This window comes from Homalodisca vitripennis, chromosome 6 (genome assembly GCF_021130785.1).
Source record: "Homalodisca vitripennis isolate AUS2020 chromosome 6, UT_GWSS_2.1, whole genome shotgun sequence".
In the NCBI taxonomy this organism is placed as follows: Eukaryota; Metazoa; Arthropoda; class Insecta; order Hemiptera; family Cicadellidae; genus Homalodisca; species Homalodisca vitripennis.
In genome coordinates this window covers 89,701,857-89,723,134 of record NC_060212.1, presented here as the reverse complement: position 1 = coordinate 89,723,134, position 21,278 = coordinate 89,701,857, and the positions used below count along the sequence as shown (strand labels likewise).

General features: G+C 33.9%; 1 protein-coding gene across 2 annotated transcripts; it reads right to left on the bottom strand.

Annotated features, from left to right (window-relative positions):
* Nucleotides 1-899: 899 nt before the first annotated feature.
* On the bottom strand, nt 900-20,408 carry LOC124364544. Of its 2 annotated transcripts, none has more exons than XM_046820106.1 (6): nt 19,354-20,408; nt 15,400-15,611; nt 14,147-14,285; nt 5,926-6,059; nt 4,306-4,528; nt 900-1,481 (listed from the first exon to the last, which is right to left on the bottom strand). In XM_046820106.1, exons 1-6 carry the CDS (start codon nt 19,394-19,396, stop codon nt 1,405-1,407), a joined length of 828 nt encoding a protein of 275 aa, XP_046676062.1. In that variant the 5' UTR covers nt 19,397-20,408; the 3' UTR covers nt 900-1,404. The 2 variants fall into 2 exon arrangements, with proteins under 2 accessions (XP_046676062.1, XP_046676061.1); XM_046820105.1 differs by lacking the exon at nt 19,354-20,408 and adding an exon at nt 18,077-18,873.
* Between the last annotated feature and the right edge of the window lie 870 nt (nt 20,409-21,278).

The window sequence follows — 21,278 nt, the reverse complement described above, 5'->3', positions numbered from 1 at the left end:
AACTAAAAGGTTTGCACGCTAACATTATTTGAAATTTAAACTAAAACAAATAAAAGTAGTACCATAACATTATAAAATGTTACAAAAACCTACTATTTTCTATCAATTTTTTAAAAATATACTATACATATAATATAGTGGTCATATTAAACAAATAAATTTATTGTGTTTAATGAATTAGAGTTAAACATTATTTATTATCCCCATTTTAAAATGAACTAAACGTTACTAAAAGTAATGATTATTACAACAAACTTTGGTCAAAACTCGTTGAATCGTTGAGAAAATATATTATTAATGAAGCCTTGAAAATTGTTTGCCATAACTAAAAAACTGCACCTTGTAAAACTTTTGATGTTTTTATTTTGATAACATACATTTCGGAATCAAAGAATCCATCTTCAAGTACTGTAGGTTAAATTAAATAAATGAAATGAACAATTATTGAACCAAATTTACATATGTTACATATGTTAGTAAATAATAGTTATGTTGTTAAAAACATAAAATTTTGGTCTTACAAAATATAATTTTATATTAAAAAACTCGAAGTTGACGGAATAAAAAACCATAGTTGTAAAGCCAACACAACATTTTTTACCTTAAATTTACATTTTTCTTGAAATATTATTATTAAAACTTAAATTCAAGATAATGTTAAAACAATATAGTATTATGTACAAATCAGACTAATTATACGAATGTTTTTTATCTTGTATAAAGATTTTGCACATAATAGTAAAGAATTTGCTATAAATTAATATATGATGTATAATGTATATATGACATACTAATATATCACAAAAGATACGATTGTTTGTTAAATCTGGTTTTAAAATTAATGTAAAGACACTCTTTTTGAATTTACTTTCACTTTGCCGGGAAATGGAATGAAAAAGTTATTAATTTATTATTTATTTCGTCTGCAGCATTGATACTACGTACAACTACAATATAACAGTATTCAGCGATATAATTACTCGTACCGTACATGTAATAGAGCATGTAGGCTTACATAGAGGCTTCCTAATATACGTGATATTTATAACAGTATTTTATAACAGACTACACACACATCGTCTAAATACAGTAATCTATACTTCCAGAAACTATACTCTCTATGTTGTTGTTATTCAGTAACATGAATAATTCAACATGCTTATATATAGCTAACAAGTTATCTAACTTTGATAAGCATACTAATATGTAATTTGAAACTATAAGTATGTAATCACATGTGCAAAAATTAACATCACTTCATTTTATACTGCCATATTCACAATTTACGGATGATTGTGGGAAATTGCATTAGCTTGCATGAAAAGCGGAATATTGGTAATGAGTAAATAAAATTTATTTATTCACAGCCATCACTTCCAGAAGAAGGTTAGGTGAGTGTAGAGTTTATGACAGGAATCTTTGAAGTGAGTGATGGATGACAGACATTCCCACCGCCACGACTACACCACCTCCTATACGACCTGGAATCAGATATAAATGAATATTTTCAATGTCACGATTCTTTAAATTTCTATTCCAAGAAAATGTTGCTAAATTATTAAGTCACTACTTTAAACGTAATTTCTTATTTAATAACAGGTATATCATAAGAATATCCTTTTTAATGGCATATTAAACGCTTCTGAAAATAAGTGATGATCACTGAAAGATATTTTAAGCTCCTGATTCCATTTATGTTTATATGAGTACCAATGATATGCACAAAATTATCTGCAAAATTCCATAGTTGTTTTAATGAATAGCTCCAACAATTGTAACGTTAGTTAAATTATTTTAAGCCATAGTAGATAAATACCATGTCCGTAGGTAGTAATTTTGCGAGAGCACTTATTATCTAAGCTTTAGTGAAGCCAATCACTCACGTCAAAAAAATCATATCTGTCTCCTTGTCTGCAACTTATAGGCACGATATAAAAAAATATTGACTTAAGACTTGAAATTGTGCATGAGGCTTCATTTCCATACGATAAACACTGATTTCAATGATGGTGCATGTCACTCAATACTTTGGCTTAGTGTTAGCGAGTATTTTTACATTGGTCTAAGGGTATCCATGACGGCAACGAAAAATAGGATATAAATGAATTTGTAAGAAAACTCAGGACAACCATAACATATTTAAACATTTGACACATTTAGCATAACTATCCCAACACATATAACCTTTATATTTTTATTTATTTACTGTGCAGACGTTTATTACTTAAACTTTGCTATGAAACCCAATTCCATGAACAGAAATCTAAATGTATCATATGGTCAGATATTTTGAGAAAGATTCCATGACACTTCATTAATACAGTAATAATTCTATGATATGTCATATTTGTTCAAAACAACATCTCGAGAATGAAATAGATGCTATAGATTTGAATTGTTTCATTTAACTCGAGCAAAGCCAGCTACGACACGTGGTGTGGCGAACTTCTACCTTTTTCTTAAAAGCTTCAATTGCTGAAAACGTTATAGTAGAGTTTGTCTTGTTACCACTTCCAAAAAGACTTATATGCTCGGTCATTGTCTATTTTCGGTTCTTTCAAACCTCTTCCTGTCTAATTTATGTCCAGTGCCCCAGTAGCGTTTGCATTGTTGCCTTCATCAAGAAAATATAAACAAACTTTGCTTTCAAAGTCTACTGCAGTAAAAAGCGTCTACTTCTAATCATTTTAATCTATTTCTGGTCTAACATATTTCCGGTTCCGTAGTAATTTTTGCATTGTTTCCCCAAATAAGAAAGTCTACTTCGTTCTAAGCATTTCTGGCGCCATAATAACGTTTTCCTTGTTATCCCAAACAAGGAAATATATGGAGTAAATAAGTTGGTTTTAAAAGTCCATTTCGGTCAAAATTAGAGTACTTCCGGCCCTTGTATTCAACTTCCGGTCTAAGGTATTTTCGGAGCCATAGTAGCATTTGCATTGTTGCCCTAATTAAAGAAATTATTAATACATAGAACTGGAAAAATTTCTTCAGTGAAAAAGCCTCTTCATTTTCATACACTTCCAACATTTATAGCGCCACAGTAGTTTGCCTTGCTGTCCCAATCAAGAAAGTATAAACATAAGTTGGTCTGAAAATCTACTTCAGGGCAGTATAATCTACTTCCGGTATTTCCCGTACCTGAAGTCTGGTGAGTGTAAAATACAAATGTGTGACAACTGTCACCTTTATAGGACAGCAGAGTGTTCAAAAACAAAATATAGTTATTTATAGGGGTTGTCAACTCATTTCTACCCCTATGGGTAAGTTTATCGTTAAAACATTTTATATTTATCTGTTGAGAGTTTAAGCCACGGGTATTTTAAATTGTAATATTCTGGCTGGCCATCGGGAAGTAAAAATGTAAAATTTTTCTGAGGGATGCAACCCTTTTTAAATCCCTACGTGTGGTTGACTATTTCGGAATGCATTTTTTGTTTTTATACCATGAGGCATGTGTGTGTAAAAAATAAATTTTCATTTCTGGACAATGCACCTTCTGGTTTTGATCAAAATTTGCTAAAAGAAACAAAGTTTTATATATTGTTTTCGTTTTCTTTAAATTTATTAAATAAAATATAATTTCATACCTCGGTCTTTATATACGTTGTATAACGGGGTCATAATTATAACACCTTTTTTTAACACACCCAAGAAGGACTTTCCTTTATTCATTTTAAGAAAAACTATTAAATTTTCATCCTTATTTATATCCTTATTTCAAGTGCTATACATGTTCGGTCCCCGCTTCTAATATACTATAGATAGATTCAGATGTTTTAATACATAATAACAGTGAATTTAAAAAAGGAACTTTATTAATGAGGTTTCAATGTTAAAAGAGCGTGAAAACGGGTGAATAAAGTGTCGCATGTTTGTCAAAGTGGTCACAGCGAATCTATTCACCGACGTGATTGATAACTTGGGTCGAAATCAATATCTACTTTAATCATTTATTCACTTGTGTATGTACAACTTACCGACAGTAGCAAAGTACGTGAAAAATTATAAAGTTTTAATCGATGGTGAAACTAAAACTAATGGGACGGTTTTCGCTATTCTTGTCGTATAACAGTTTATTATTAGTGTTCAGAGATTTACGTTACACAACAAGAAAGATAAGCCACAACCTTTGTTTATATTACCAGTTGATGGCGTAAAAGTTCACAACAACTTTATTCTGTCAAATACTTTATAATTAGTAATACTAAACCTTACTAAAGGGACGCACCTATTATTATTGGATTAAAAATATTCAAACAATTTTTCAAACCACTAGGTATAGAGCGTGCATTAAGTGGATACCTGAGAAAGGAAACTGTAGTCTGCTAGAAGAAGAACTGGCTTCTTCCTCCAAAATTATTTCTGTCGAAGCGTTATACACCGTGTACTGAGTAGCATCACACCGCAGATGTATGGTGCCATTGTATGTTCCAGGTACTACTGGCAGTGTCAGTTCGCTCACAGAAATGTTTACGTCACCCTTCTCTGTGTACTGATTGATTCTGCTTATCTCGTTGTACTCCACCTGTAGACGTATTGCAACTGTATACTATACATTATGTACTTGTCGTAACAAAGTGATAAAACTCTCAGAGCCTGAATAGTAAGATATTAAATCTAATATAAGTAAATTCATGTTTGTGCCAAAAAAGTGTTTAACAATTTAAAACTTTAGTAGAACTCAGATGCTATAACATTAGATTATGGAACCTATTGCCAAGCTAACTAATAATGACTTTCATTCGATATATAATATAGCAATACCTCAACTAATATTTTGTCAATGATAAGTTAGCCAGGATTTCAATATCGTAATCATACTTTTTTGTAACACATAATGATGGATCATGCCCAAAATACTAATATCCCGTCTAATCATCCACCGTCAATAAGTATAAACAAAGGAGTATATTGTAATGTGTAGTTTCTTGTTTAATATTCACTATTCTCAATTTATGTGACACTACGTTATTGAGATAAAATGCAAATAATAAATTGTCAAAGAATTTAAAGAAATGGTACTACCACGTATAAATTTTAAACGTTTTTTTCAATACTTTTATTATAAAACTATGCTGTACATTTTACATTTCTGTAAATGAACAGGTTTGTAATGAAGTTACCAATAATAACATATGAAGATGCCACTTGGAGGACTAAAGAGACTTGTAATAACTTTTTTGCATGTTCCACACCAATTAAAGTCAATTATTTTGTTTCTATGCACAAGTGAAAAAATAACGAATTATAACAAGTTTTAACTTTTAAAATCATATTTCTTTTGTTACATAACCTAGATCCCCGGAATTATTAAAACAAAAACTCGTTCTCACCGACCCAAAATACATGAAAATAGTGAAAAGTATTTGTCACAGATATGTATGTGTTGTGTAAGGGAAATTCTTTGATTGTGAAGTATTGTTTTTAAAATCGTTTGCATTGTTGATTCCAGATTCCAACTTCTAATAAATTACTACGTTGGCCGTGTCATCGGCAAATGATGTAACTTTACCACGATATGTAGATAAATCATGGATCATTTACATCAATTATGAAAAGGGTTGCTCCCAGCACATAAAATTGACAAACCCCTTACTTTGTTAACCTTAACTAATTAACCTAACTTTATAAACTAATTTCACTGAAGTAAGAATTTACTTTTAAATATTGCGTTATATTTCCACTAAATACCTTCTGAAACATTTATCACTAACAACTCCTTATCCCAATTTTATGTACTTTGTCTAAAAAAAATATCATGATCAACGGTGATCAATGAAAGTTATCTGATATATAAAACAACAGACATAGGTAGTTTTTGTATACGAAATCGGCTTATTGCAGTAGTCCTCCTTTCTAAATAACTTCACCGAACATGACTCCCTGATTTGTGAGGTTTTGACACCGGGTTGTTCCACTTACCTCATCGCCATCGACGTACCAGGTTAGATTAGCCAATGGGGTGCCTCCTCTTGAAGTGCATTTAGCTTTTACTTTCTTTCCAGTGTGGAATTTCTGACTTTCCAGAGTGATATTTGGACCGTCCTGTGGTTCTTCTGTCATTATAAAAGAAATAATAATATTAGCTTTTGTATTTGGCACAACACATAAATAATAATTATAACTACCATTACTTATACAGTTATATTAATAGCATTTTAACTCACTAAATTGCCCTGGTAAGTTTCATGCCATTTTGTCTATAATTACTATTAAAACTTAATAAAAATTAGGAACAAAATATTCTTACTCTAAATAATGTTTTTGACTGTACAAAATGTTTATTTCCCAACTATAAGATATTAACTCTTACAGAGGTGGAGGAAATCTGTTTCCTATGTAAAATATTCCCAGTGCTATAGCAATGCTTCTTTCCCCGATTAAAAGCATGAGTCTTGAGCGTCAGAAAGCGTTTACTTCAATCGATTCTCAAAACAATGTGCAGACACAAAAAAACAGATAGACAATACCATTTCGGACAGTCTTAAATTACTAATAATATTAGAATGTATAAAGAAAATAATGGTACCAACTTTATACTGTTGAAATATGCGCACTCTGATATTTTGAAGTTGCTGTCATTAAACCTCGGGCTCTCTTTCATGATGTGACATGTGAGTGATCTGTGTGGAAGTATTCACCCAAGAAGTGGGCGTCTCTGTGTAAAGTCATGTTTTACATACCCAGCATGTATTTTAAGCTACAGGAACGTGCAGCAATTAAGTTTTGTGCTCTTTTGAACACATCGCATCCATCACCATGGTAATGATTCAGGAAACATGTGAGGACAAGGTTTTATACAGGACATGTACTTTTTAAGTGTACATAAAGTTTACGGAGGGAGTAGAAATCTTTATAGATGCGCCACGTCCTGGTACGTTATAAACATAAACATAGGGTAAATACCAACACTATTAATGACATGAAGCGGAAAGATTTTCGATTTACAATAGGAAAGATTTTCGATTAACATTAAGAAAGATTTCTGCCAGGATGTGTATTTTAAATTGCTGAATAAAGGCTACATTTTACTCGAAATGGATGGATTCTGCAACAGGAGAATTTCCTGCTCAGAGTAAAAGAGCGAAGGTAACAAAACACCCTAAATGATCTAAGCATTAACATTAATGTCTATCTACTATATTCACCATATCTGATATTCAACGACTATCATTTCTTTCCATAGCTAAATATAGGAGATGGGGAACACAGTTTTCATTTATATAGTGAGATGAACCATGCTCTTTCGGCTTTAATAAACACTCTCAGTAGGGGCTTTAATGTATTTTCGATAAGTAGATAGAGCGTTGGAATCTATGTTAAACTTCAGAATGAAGACGATTCCTGGCATGAACACTGTATTTACAGTATCCTATGTATTGATTTGTACTTTTAATTGTTATGGACACGGATTCACTGCGCTCACTTCTCTCATTATAGTCAAGGCAGAAATGGATCGTCGAATTGTGTTAGTGGCTTTCCCTCAGTTTTTGTTCCTTCAGCTAGTTTAAATATGCTCTCTCACAATCTCAAAGTAAACCAATTTCTAGTAACTTACATGTAAATATTCAATTGATTATTCTGTACACTACGTAAAAGTACAGAATACATTGGTTTAATTGGTTTAAATTTTCACTACTTACATAACAGTTAGGTAATACCTGTCATTACTATTTGCATCACTTGATATTTAACCATCCAATTACAACATTTTGGGAATCTGCGTGGCATTTATTTACTGTAACACTATTGCAGTAAAAAAAATCTCATTTTGATAATTGACTGGTGTTACTTTGAAATAAAAAATATACCTACGTTTTTATTTTATATAATTACTATACAAGCCAAGTTTCGTCTTAAAATATTTAGTATTGAATTGGTCAAATGTTTCTAAAAGCGGTATTTATGTAAGATTTTCTATACAATATTTTAAGACTCCATAGCTATGTTTATAATATACACTGAATCGCCTTTTTGAAATTTGTTACATAAACGAACAGATTTTTGGGTAGGGGAAAAGAGGGCGCTCCAAAAAACCTAGCAAGCTTCTTATATGTATATGGTTTTATTTTGACAATTAAACTAAAAGGGAATACCATTTTATGGTTAATACGGTTAAAATCTATGTTAAAATATGGATGTATAAATATTGAAATTTGAAACAAGTGGCGTTGTGTAGAAACGGTTCTTGTTAGGATTTCGGTTAAATTTACCTTAAAGGCCTTTTGTATCAATACTTTATCAAGAAATCGTAATAGGTTGAATAGTTAGAGTTTTATTCCAAACATTTCCTCAGTGATGTTAGTATCAAATCTCTGTTCATCTCTGGGTTCCTAACAAGAATCTGTTTGAAGCTATATGTAATCTGTATTAATAAAACAGTATTGTTATTGCATGAGTTTCGAATAGTGCCCATGTTTTGATAAAATATGTTCTGAAGTAGTGGTGCTTCTTAACGAGAATCAACTCAGTAATGCAATTAAATGTTTTGAAGTTCATATCTGTCTGATGACAATGTTGCAGAAGAGAATTCCAACATTATCTGGAATAACTAAGGAACGTACTAAGCAGGCAAATTTTTTGGGTGGGTCACATGGACATGGGTTGTAATAATTTCTTTTTTTATTGTCTGCCCGTATGTATGAACGAAGGATGCCTCGTCAATGAAATGCATAAGACCTCAACCAGCCTGCTACGGCCTACCGGGCATGTGTTGTGTGTTTAGTAGCAATCACTTCTAATTATGCGACATAGTGTATTGGTTTTATTATTACGACACCAATAGACAGTAACTGTTTTGTGCGAAATATATTTTGCCTAACCATCTGTGTAGGAAGTATTGATGCTCATAGTCATTAATTTCATAGTGTTTTTACTAATTTTCGATAACCAAGTAATTTCTAAAGCGAATTCAGATCACGAGAGTGACTATACTTTGTCTGAATAATTTTGATGATTCAAGGTCCTAGATTATACAAATGTAGTGTCAGCTGGTCAGCTGATTTAAAAATATAATTTATTTTAATATTGTAAAAGATATAGACCACCTGTTTTGTTTTGTTGTGGTTATTATTATAAAGAGTTAAAGTAAAGAGTTAGAGTAGTTAGAGAGAGTCATCCTCTCTCTGTAAATATAATACTATTATTTTGACTAATTACATATCTTTAATTTCTTAATTAGGGAATTATTTAGTAACATATCATTCCCTATATTGGTGACCCCGAAAAGAAAAGGACATATTATTCAAGACCCGCTTTTATTCACATTCAATGGAAGATTTGCAAAGGCAAAACGACATTTTGCGGACTCAAGTTGAAGATCTGCAACGTCATCTTCAAGGTCAGCAAGAAAACAATGCTGAAGAGATTCACCATTCTGATAACCAGGACAATGAACATGCGGAACCTGATATACAAACTGCAGACTCTCCTCAACGTGTCGTCAATCGGGTAAGTGTCAAACTTCCACCCTTTTGGCCCGAAGATGTGGAACTATGGTTTGCACAAGTCGAAGCTCAGTTTACCATCGCCCATGTTACACAGGAGAATACAAGATTTGCATACGCTGTAAGTCAGCTAGAAGGTCGCTACGCTCATGAGGTAAGGGATATAATTAAAGCTCCTCCTGTAGCCAACCCTTACACGCGTCTCAAAACCGAACTTATCCAAAGGCTCTCTCTCAGTACCAATCAACGACTAAAACAAATTCTGACTGAGGAAGAAATGGGATCTCGTAAACCATCTCAATTCCTTCGTCATCTACTATCGCTTTCCGGTAACACTCCAGTACATGAGGATCTTATTCGTCAACTATGGATCACTCGCCTACCATGCCAAGTCCAAGCAATACTGCAGGCACAACCTCAAGAACAGTCACTAGAGCAACTAGCTCATGTTGCTGACAAGATATTTGAGGTAAGCCCATCAATCCCTTTGAGTACAGTTCAAAGCACCGCAACTCCGAATGTAAGTGTATTTACTTTGCCATCTACAGTGTGTTCTCTCAACCGTAAAACTGTAAATATTGACTCAGAACTCACCTTGGTCATAAAGGAATTGACGGATAGGATTTCTCAGATCGAGACAGCACTCTCAGCTCATCATCCTGGATCTCGCTCAGACTTACACGGCCAGGATGGTTCTAAATCATTATCTAGCTCCTCCGATATATGTTGGTATCATTTTAAATATGGTAAAAAAGCTAATAAATGTATCAAGCCCTGTAAATTTTCTTTAAACTCCAACAGCAGTCAATAATGGCGTCTACTGGCTGCTCAACTGGAGGACGACGCCTTCTCATCAGTGACCGGGTTACTGGTACTAAATTTCTCATAGACACTGGTTCTGATCTCTGCTGCTACCCACGTCACCTACTACAAAACAGACCACAACGCGTGGACTACGACTTGGTTGCAGCGAACTCATCACAAATTCACACCTACGGTTTTAGAAATTTTGGTCTAAATCTAGGTTTGCGACGCATCTTTGCATGGAAATTCATCATCGCTGATGTCACCATGCCCATCATTGGATCTGATTTTCTTGCTCACTACGGACTTCTTCCTGACTGTCGCAATCAACGCTTGATTGACTCAACAACTAATTTAACAGTAAGATGTCAAACTTCTGATGCCTCTGTTCCTAGTGTGAAGACCCTCACCGAGTCTTCTCTATTCCACGCTGTGCTTGCTGAGTTTCCTACCCTCACTCGTCCGGCTGGAACACCTCGTGAGGTGAAGCATAATACATTACACTTCATCAAGACGACGCCTGGCCCTCCAATCTCTTGCCGACCTCGCCGTCTTGCACCTGATCGCCTTAAAATCGCCAAAGCCGAATTCGATAGTATGGTCCAAGAAGGGACTGCCCGACGCTCTGATGGACCTTGGTCGTCTCCTCTGCACTTAGTTCCTAAGAAGACTGATGGTTGGCGACCGTGTGGTGACTACCGTGCTCTAAACGCTAGAACCATTCCTGACAGCTATCCGGTACGTCACATTCATGACTTCAATCATCAAATTCGTGGGTGCACAACATTTTCGGTCATTGATCTAGTAAAAGCTTACACCCAAATACCAGTAAATCCTGACGACATCCCTAAGACGGCCATAACCACACCTTTCGGTTTGTTTGAATTTCCCTTCATGGGGTTTGGACTCAGAAATGCTGGACAGACATTTCAGAGATTTATCGACGAAGTGGTTTCAGGACTTGATTTTTGTTTCCCATACATTGATGACATACTTATTTTCTCACAAACATCCGAACAACATCAAGATCACCTCCGTATCCTTTTTCAAAGACTCACAGACTATGGAATCCTTGTCAACGCTAACAAATGTGTCCTTGGATTTCCAATAGTTACCTTTCTAGGCTACGAAGTATCTGCCAGTGGTACTAGACCTCTTCCCGATCGTATCACCGCTCTTCAGAACTTCGCTCGCCCGGAAACTGCCAAGGGACTACGTCGTTTTCTGGGCATGATTAATTTTTATAGAAGATTCATTCCTTCTGCATCTCAACACCAAGCACCACTTCACTCTGCTCTTGCAGGCCTCAAAGGAAATCAGAAGATAACCTGGACCACCGAGTTAGAACAGGCTTCATCAATTGCAATGAGAATCTCTCTCAAGCAACTCTGCTCAATCACCCTGACCCAAACGCTCCACTCGGACTTTTCACTGACGCCAGCACCTCATCTTTTGGGGCATGCCTTCAACAACTCGTCAAGAATGAATGGCAACCACTTGCTTTCTTTTCTCAAAAACTTACTGCAAGACAAATAGAGTGGCCCGCCTACTACCGTGAACTCTATGCGGTCTACTCATCAGTACATCATTTTAGACACATTTTAGAAGCTCAACGTTGTACTATATTCACTGATCATAAACCATTGACATTTGCTTTCCAACAGAGAAAGGATAAACTTCCTCCTGTTCAAGTCAATCAACTATCATTTATTGCCCAATTCACTACTGACATTCAGCACATATCTGGATCTGCAAACATCGTTGCCGATACTTTCTCACGTGTCGATGCCATTTCAGGAATCACAACTGTCGACCACTGTACTCTTTCGCAGGCTCAACGAGAGGTCACTGAACTTCAAGATCTTTTGAACCGTGACACAGCATTGAAGCTCAAGAGAATCACAGTCCCTGGTTCAAACGTTGACCTCTTCTGTGACACTTCTAATCCTTCACTCCGACCATTTGTACCTGCTCCTCTCAGACGACTGGTTTTTGACTCTCTACACAACTTAAGTCATCCCGGCATCAAAGCTTCAGCTCGCCTCATATCTCAACGTTTTGTTTGGCCTAATATTCAGCGAGATTGCCGCACTTGGGCCCGAACTTGTCAGCTCTGCCAACGTGCCAAAGTTTCACGCCACGTTCACAGTCCACTTGGAACAGTCAATCCACCATCCGCTCGTTTTCGTCACATTCATGTAGACATAATTGGACCACTCCCACCAGCTGGCCCGTACCGATACTGTTTGACCGTTATTGACAGGTTTACCAGATGGCCAGAAGTTCACCCACTTCAGCAAATCACTGCTGAGGAAGTCGCCGAAGCTTTGGTGAACTGTTGGATATCCCGTTTTGGATGCCCAGAACGTATCACAACGGATCAAGGTCGTCAATTCGAATCTGGACTTTTCAAACGTCTCACCTCTACATTTGGGATTGAACGTCTACGGACCACCAGTTATCACCCACAACCCAATGGTATGGTCGAACGTTTTCACCGTCATCTAAAAGCGGCCATCATCTGTCACCCGGAATCAAGCTGGCTCCAAGCCCTCCCTCTAGTTCTGCTTGGTATCCGAAACGTATACAGAGAAGATTTAACAACGTCCTCTGCTGAACTAGTATACGGAGAACCCTTACGTCTACCTGGATCACTCCTTGCCAGCCCTCCGGGGTTGGGACGCAGTGAAGACATCTCTGACCTTGTTGTCAGGCTGCAACGTCAAACATCTCGCCTTCAACCTGTCTCTGGCTCAGCTCACAGCAAACCTCAGACATTTGTCTTCCAGGAATTATCAACATGCACTCATGTTTTCTTACGTGACGATACTGTGCGTCGAGCCCTGCAACCTCCCTACAGCGGACCTCACAAAGTGCTCAGCCGTGACGACAAAACTATGACCATCCAGATCGCAGATAGAAGCTCTAAAGTAAGCATTGACAGAGTGAAGCCTGCTTACATCCTACCTGACCCTTCCCCACAGCCTCAACCAAGAAGCGCCCACACACCGGCACCCAGCATCGGTACACCTGCTGCAGACCCGGACAACGCAACACCAGAGTACGCTACCAGATTTGGTCGCAATGTGCGTTTACGGCTTGCTCCCTGACTTCCAGTCTCCCTAGGGGGCTCATGTAGTGTCAGCTGGTCAGCTGATTTAAAAATATAATTTATTTTAATATTGTAAAAGATATAGACCACCTGTTTTGTTTTGTTGTGGTCATTATTATAAAGAGTTATCATCCTCTCTCTGTAAATATAATACTATTATTTTGACTAATTACATATCTTTAATTTCTTAATTAGGGAATTATTTAGTAACATATCATTCCCTATACAAATATAGAACTAATGACGTCATAACCACAACCATATAATGGTTGAAGCTGCTAAGTCACATAAGAACGGTACGTAATCTAATTTTAAACGCAATTACTTAAGTTTTGGTTCATATTTAAATGAGAAATATAAGACTTTGTATTATTATTAATAGATCCTCAGTTGTGTGTTTGAACATTATGTTCACTTTGATCTTTATCTCAGACTAACCTAATCTTTACGTCTTGTTCAAGACATTTTATTATAATTTGAAACTTACATTGTTTGTCAAGTACTAATTTTATTGTTTATTTTCTGTTAACTGTATTATGTTATAGGGTGTCTCCATTGGAGCAAACCCACTAATGTTAATATTTCTATGTTCTTCTGTTCTCTATGATTCAAACTTCTGTGTATAATTATTTACTTGTAGTAATTGAACCAGAAATAAAGCTTTTGAAAAAAAAAAAAAAAAAAAAAAAAAAAAAGTAGTTAGCTTAACAATCAAACCAAAATAATAATTATTCAATGTAAATTAAATCAGATTAAACCTATATCATATCTACTGCTTTACCAACAACGGTAACAAAGGTTGAATCGGACAGGACCGATGACGTGGATACGATCCCAGCTTCTGTGGATACCACACACTTTATGACACCAGTTGAGTCAGTATTCACGCCTTTAAGTACCAAAATTCCACCGTCGTTTATCTGAAATAAAGCAACCTTCATAGTGTGGCATTTTCTTTAATTTTGTAAAGTGCCGTTTCTTCTCTTCTTTTAAAACTGTTAAAGACTTATGAGGTACACACTCAAACACAATTTATTTTGTAAATTCGATTAAACATGACTGCTATGACAAGTGACTCAGTCCAATCACCATAAGTATTAAATATTTTTAATGTTTTAGCATGTATTTACGTATCCACTTATTTCTAATACAATGTCATTTTGTACCATATGTATCAACATTAATCTATTGCACCATAATTTAAACACTATAGGGTGCAGGTGTATCACAGAAGCCAGCCAGTTCGGCCTCATATTTCAGAATACTGTTAAAACACTGGATTGTGAAAGAGTTCTAACCCTGTATTTTGCTATGCGTTTTTAATACATGTTTTTTTTATAGAATTATGTTCTTAATTTTTTTACGGTAGTGATAAATTAGCATGTCAATCTGGATAAATGGAAATATTCTTTAATTCTATAACAAAAATTTAGCAGGCATGGCTACTGCTTGAATGGGGGACCGATGGACGATCTTGTTCTTGGAAGCTGACAGCCAGTCTGGGCGTTGATGGTGAATCGGAAGTTACTTTTAAGTCGTTGACCCCGAGTTTAATGTTGGAGGGGGCGTATTAGCCCTAACAATCACTTGATAAAATAAGATATCCTTTGACTTAAAAAACAACATAATATTGCTAAAATAATCATTCGTTCAAAAAATTATACATATAACCTCATTGTCAAAATTTACATGATCGTCACAGACTAGTCAAGTGTATAATGTTTGCACAAACGGATATTTACCTTAAGTTTAATATGTAATCATTTCAGGCGAAAGAGATCTAAAAATTTATTTTATTTATTGGCTTCAAAAAGATTTTTGGGGAAAATAGCGATCTGAAATTGAGTGAACTTGGTATTGTTTTAGGTTTCATTCCTGATATTGCGATATATGCCACATTTTTAGATTTAAATACAACTATACTATTACTATAGGTTAATTTAATCTTGAAAGTATCGTATTTAACTAAACATAATAAATTATATTTAATTATATAGTTTTAAATACTCTAGTTAATTTAGAAACCGAACTTACAATGTGCGTTTCCACTTTTAAAAAGGCAATAACATGAATAGGAACTTCATCACTGGGAGTATACCTATAAAGTTCCCTGTCATTATGTAGGTATTTGACGTTTAGAAGCGTTTCATTATCCAAGGTATACGAGCAGCCAATAGTAATGTTTTCCCCAACTTTTAGTACAGGTGGCTGCGCACTCACATTAACATCAAAAATGCAGAAGTATCCTAAAAAAAGAAAATTAACAATTTAAATATATTATTAGCAGGTATATAAATCAAAGAAACTCTTTAACATAAAACAATACACCTCGTACTCCTCCTATCTCATTAACCATACGATCACTGAGGGATTTAGAAGTCAACTATGTATGACTTTTTGTGTATTACAATTTATGTGTAACGGATTAAATTTATGTATTAAGGGGTTTTTCCAACATTGAATTCTTGCGTGTTGCGTGTTTTCTAACAGAATTTTGTTAACGCTACTGAAGGCATTTTAAAACTAACTTTCCTAAATTCCACAATTTTTCATTTTGAATTCTAAACATGAAATAGGATGAAACAAATACAGTTAGAAGCAGGGATTATGAAATTTTATATTTTATTCAATTTAAACTTCCATATGTAATCATGGGTGACATGTATGATTTGTTTACAAATTTACAAAAACATCTGAAAGTTTTGATACTTGGTGTGAATTAGTTCTTTTGTGCCTGCTTAAGATTAACCTGTTTTTGTACTCCAAAAGGATTGATATAACTTGTTATGTTAAAAAATTAAGTGATTGGGTCTTCTTATCCCCCTGGTTAAAGTACACATAACTTTAATAATTAAGTTAAAAATTAATTTCTCTATATTTTAATTATAAATTTTCGTTTTTATTATCTCCCTTATTTGTATGTTTATTAAGTATATTGTATTGCCTTAGCTATTGCTTGAAGTATCAACGTGATCCCTTTCCATATAAATTTCAGTAGTATATCGAAATTTATAATATTTACCAAATTAAAAACACGATTTTTGTCACATTTCGAAATTCCATGTAACATTTTTTTAACGGTGTTTTTACATTTTATATAAATGTTTAGTTCTTTTGTAACCAGGTCTGTCTCACAAGGTTACACAAGGAAAGAACACTCCATATGATTAAACGTGACAGTTAAAACTTAAAATTTTTAAATAGTGCTAAGTCTTATTGTCACTTAAAAATACTATTCCACGAAAAGCTATTGTAAGAGTAGGCAATTAATTTGGATTATATTTCGAGCAGCTATTTCTATTACACAACAGAACTTGAATGTCAATAAGATTTAATAGGCTATATGTTTGGAATATTTCTGTAATCACGTGAGCGTCTCTGAAATAATCGACGAGAATAATTGGCTGAATGAAGTGAAGTGGACTCGACATGCAACAGTTAAGCTCAAAGTTAGTCCCTGAGTTAATGCTATGTATACCAGATTGTTACTAACTTTTGCCAAAATCTTTCCTGTTATAAATATTAATGGAATGCAGAGCTTCATGATTGAAGCTGTTTTCAACAAATACAATTCTGAATGCCTTTTTTTAGAAGGGGTCTATGGTATGAGTTGTTATATGCTAGGACAAACCATCTCTGTGTAGGGCCTTATTACAACAAAATACAACAAAAAAGTGAACCCGTAGGGCGAAAGTGAACCAAGAGACAGGCATGGGTATTTTATTTTTGGATCTTTTCTTAAATATTAAACCATCACGTACATGTATATGACAGTCATGACAACGACCGAGATAAGTATAAATAAATCTGCGTAGAATCTTGGTTAAATACCTAGCAAGTAGGTGCCCAGTTTTAATAAAATGTTAACAGTATAAAATTAAAACTCATTGGCTTATTTTTACTCCTAGAAAAAAAGGGTTTAACAGGTTATTTTTAACTAGGAACTCCTAATTTTTACATTCACACACATTTAGAATGTTTATGTTCTTGATGTATAAGTTAGGTTTTATATTTTACGTCACTTGAGTACGGTATGTTTTTCTCATCCAGGAGCCAGGTACTGCCACTGGAAAAACACGATATTCAAAATTGTTTTTGGAATTTGTTTGTGTGCTGTCTGTTATATATTTTGATTTTGAATTAGCGGTTTCATAAGTTGTAAGAAGTATCTTAATATCGTATTAGAGAATCCTAATTTAAAATTAATTGTCTGAAGCAACTATTGATACTCTAATAAAAGTTAAATATGGTTAAACGCTAAATATAATGTATGTATTTTAGTGAGTCATCAGAAACACAGTGGATGCCACAGGTTCTAGTTGGATGGCACTGTGATTTACAGTCCTTGCTCACGTTGTACAACTGGTTTATCGGGGAATTTCTGCCAGGAAACCAATAGGAAAAACCTCTGATATGAAATCTCGACTAATTGTGATCAATCTGTACATAACCACTGTATACACTGGTTTTTTTTTCTTTTAACACAACCATGTATAGATTTTAACGTTAATATTGATAGGAATGTAATGCTATTATTCTTAATGAATATCATAAAAATATATATACAAATGGTTCATGATCATATTTTGGTTCACAGAGATTGTATTGTAGTGTAGCGAATAGGCAACACCAGTTTGACACACATTGTACAATATAATATAATGATAAATATTGTAACAGTGAATAACAATTAATTCCAAAGATAATTTACCTGAATCACATAGCTTATGTGTTTTATGTCGTGGTGTCATGAAATAGGATTCCATGTAATGTTATGAAATCTGAATCTAAAAGAAGTTTAGTTATTTTAAAATCCTTTTATTATTACTCTTAAGATTGTTGCATGCGTTTTCTTAAAAATATTTGCCAGTAAACAACTACATTTTTCCTTTATTCCATTACAATGCTAGGTAGGATGATATTAAGAGCATGCAAACTGTCCTATAAAAACTGCACTGTTGGTAACTTTGGCGTTACTTTTTATTTACTAATTAGTAATGAACAAATAAAACAGGGAAACTATCTTAGCTCCACGTTGTTACATATGGGCCATTTGAAGATCATTTAATAGTGCTATAAGTATAATCCCATTATATGATAAATAAATGTAATATTTTTGCTGTGTCAATTTTCATAGTGGGATAATCTAGTAGTTACCCTGTCACAAAGTCACAAATCAGGTATGTTCCATTTAAGTGTTTCAGAACTGGCCAAAACTGTTAGGAAATTACAGGTAAATAACGAAATATTAAACTTAAAGAAATAAATTATTTTGAATTTAATATAAGTTAAAGAGTTAAAAGATATGACCATCTGGTAATTGGTTTTTAATATCTTTACTTGTAGTTAGAAAAGATTTTAAGCCTATTTTTGGTCACTATTGAACAGCCTTATATTTCTTTAAATGTTTAGATTTATTGCACTTATCAATATCTTAATTTTAAATAAATTAATACGAGTAACTATACAGAACTTATCATTGTGTAATATCAAATTACTAAAAGCACATTAGTTACTTAGTCGCTACTTGCTTAGTTGGAATTTCTTGTTAATTTTAAAAACGCTTTAATCTTTTAATTTTTCACATTATATTTAAAATTTTTAAAATTTACGATTATTTTTTAACACAATATTAAGTGTTCTAAATAAATGTAAATAAGTATTACAATTAATTACAAATAACTCTCTGATAACATATACAAACAGCAACATCTCTAACTGATATTGTTTTTTAAATAAATTTTGATAAAATAGATTATTAAAAAATATATTTTTTTATAAGAAGATTTTATACATCAACCAACTAGCATCCGATAAATATAATACCAAAAATTTCAGTAACGTAAAATTGAATGTTGATAATATACAGACCCAACAGATTCATAATTGTGAATTAAGTTATGTTAAATGCATAGATAGGTAAATAACGCATTAGCGGAATATAAAGAAACTAGATTACTAGTAAATCAATAGAACATTGAAACTCACCTTGAATATTGAACAAAAAGATGAGTATTGCAAGCAGTACCATTTCAAAGGAGGATCCTCGAATTGTCTCTCGTCTTTGTAATGTGTTATTAAAATCTACTCCGTACCAAAAAAATTTAAAAAAAAACTAAATCACTATAACACTGAAAGAGAATGTCAAACGGAATAAGAATATTACTATTCAAAAGTAGGTTCAATCAATAGAAAATCACTCGTAACTACTGTATAGAGTGGGAACACGTACACACAGGACATATGCGTGTCACTGACCTACCTCTACCGATCTATATACGTAGTATAAGCTCACTCTTTGCCGTCTTTCAGCAGACTGTCATACTCACTATACTCTACCCCCACTCACTCTTACTATGACCTTCCTCTCTGACTGTGTCACTGCCGCTCTTTTATTCCAACAGCGGTTTCCTGTTTGATGACATAATAAGTATTTGATGTACGTTTGTAGTGGCATGACTTTATCAATGCGTTTTCATAACATTTCATTTCACTAATCTATTCCTTTCAATGGAATTTGTTCGTGTCATGGTTTTATACCTCAGGAACGTACATGGATTTATTATTACATACAGATAGCAACTTATGCATTTATGTCTATTCTTTAAGACTTCAAATATAACAGCTACACTTTTTGATGTTAAAATGCCAATTTAGGCCCATTGGAATGTGTAAATCTATCCGCCAGGTGTTAAAATGTAAAAACAAAAACAAACTACATAAAACCAAATGGCACATTAAAAAAGTCAGCTCTCTTTTAAAACAGACCTACCATAACACGCAAAACCCGCTCAAATATGTTCGAACAGGGTCAAGTTGACTGGGAGTGATTTGTCCAGTTTGTTAGCTACTGATAACGGATAATGGAGGGTCAGGTGGGTTCAATTTCTACTGGAGAATAGTGTTGAACACACATATGTGACCTACATTCCACACACTATTTTTTTCTCGAGAGTTTTTCGAAGTTTTTTCTATGTTATAAACGAATTTCTCTACCACATGTAGAATTTTTCTTTCTTTGACATACGTGGTATATCCATATTGTTGCAAATATTTACTGAATAATAAGCAGATTCAATTTTGCTCACCTATTCTTGGTTCAGAGTGATGTTCTTTGTAACGACCTTGACCTTGACCTTGATCGGTGTAAAAATTGGGTTGGTCGTCGTATACGTTTTGTACACATCTGCCCCATCCGTATCTATGCAAACTAAATTTAGCCCAGAATTATTATTTTTATGATTGCTTCCAGTTATTTGTACACTATGCTGCAAGTATACCATTTGCAGTAAAGAGCATATAAATGCTGTGCTATTCCATATTTTCTCGAGGTATTTTTGGCTTTTATCACTAAACTTTAGATTAATACATAACTTTTAATGACTATCGTCACTCTAACCAGATTTTGTATGCTTTAATATCTGTATGTTCAATATGTTCAAGATACGTATAATACAATATATATTTGAATGATGAATTGAGCTCCAGTTCACTTTCCTTTTGTTGTACCGTCTGGTATCTGAGGCTGTCTCAGACTTGATTCCTGGAATCAGTTCTGCACCTGATGAGACAATAAGACCACTACTTCACTTATTTATAAGTGCCTCTGATGTCGAAAAGATGTAAAGATTCGTGTTGACTTCTTTGTCGCTGACTTTCTTTAGATCTCTTCAGACGAACCAAAACAGATTCCAGAATTCAAGTCTGAGACAGTGTCGGATACCAGACGCTGAAATAAAACAAAGGTGAAATGGAGCTAAATTAAACATTCAAATTGAATCAACTCTACCTACCATAGCTATTTTATGTGTATCATATAGTTAAAATATAATAGAATTAAATAAAATGGAGTGATAAATTAATTTGTTTTATTGATTTGACAATAAAACAATATAAAATAAAAGTGACGTTTC

Coding starts and splice junctions, on each gene's coding strand:
- LOC124364544 (XM_046820105.1), bottom strand. CDS start 18,131: ATGGAATCCTATTTCATGACACCACGACATAAAACACATAAGCTATGT. Junction 14,286..15,399: donor TAAAAGTGGAAACGCACATT/GTAAGTTCGGTT, acceptor GCTTTATTTCAG/ATAAACGACGGTGGAATTTT. Junction 4,529..5,925: donor GGTACGTCGATGGCGATGAG/GTAAGTGGAACA, acceptor ATACGTCTACAG/GTGGAGTACAACGAGATAAG.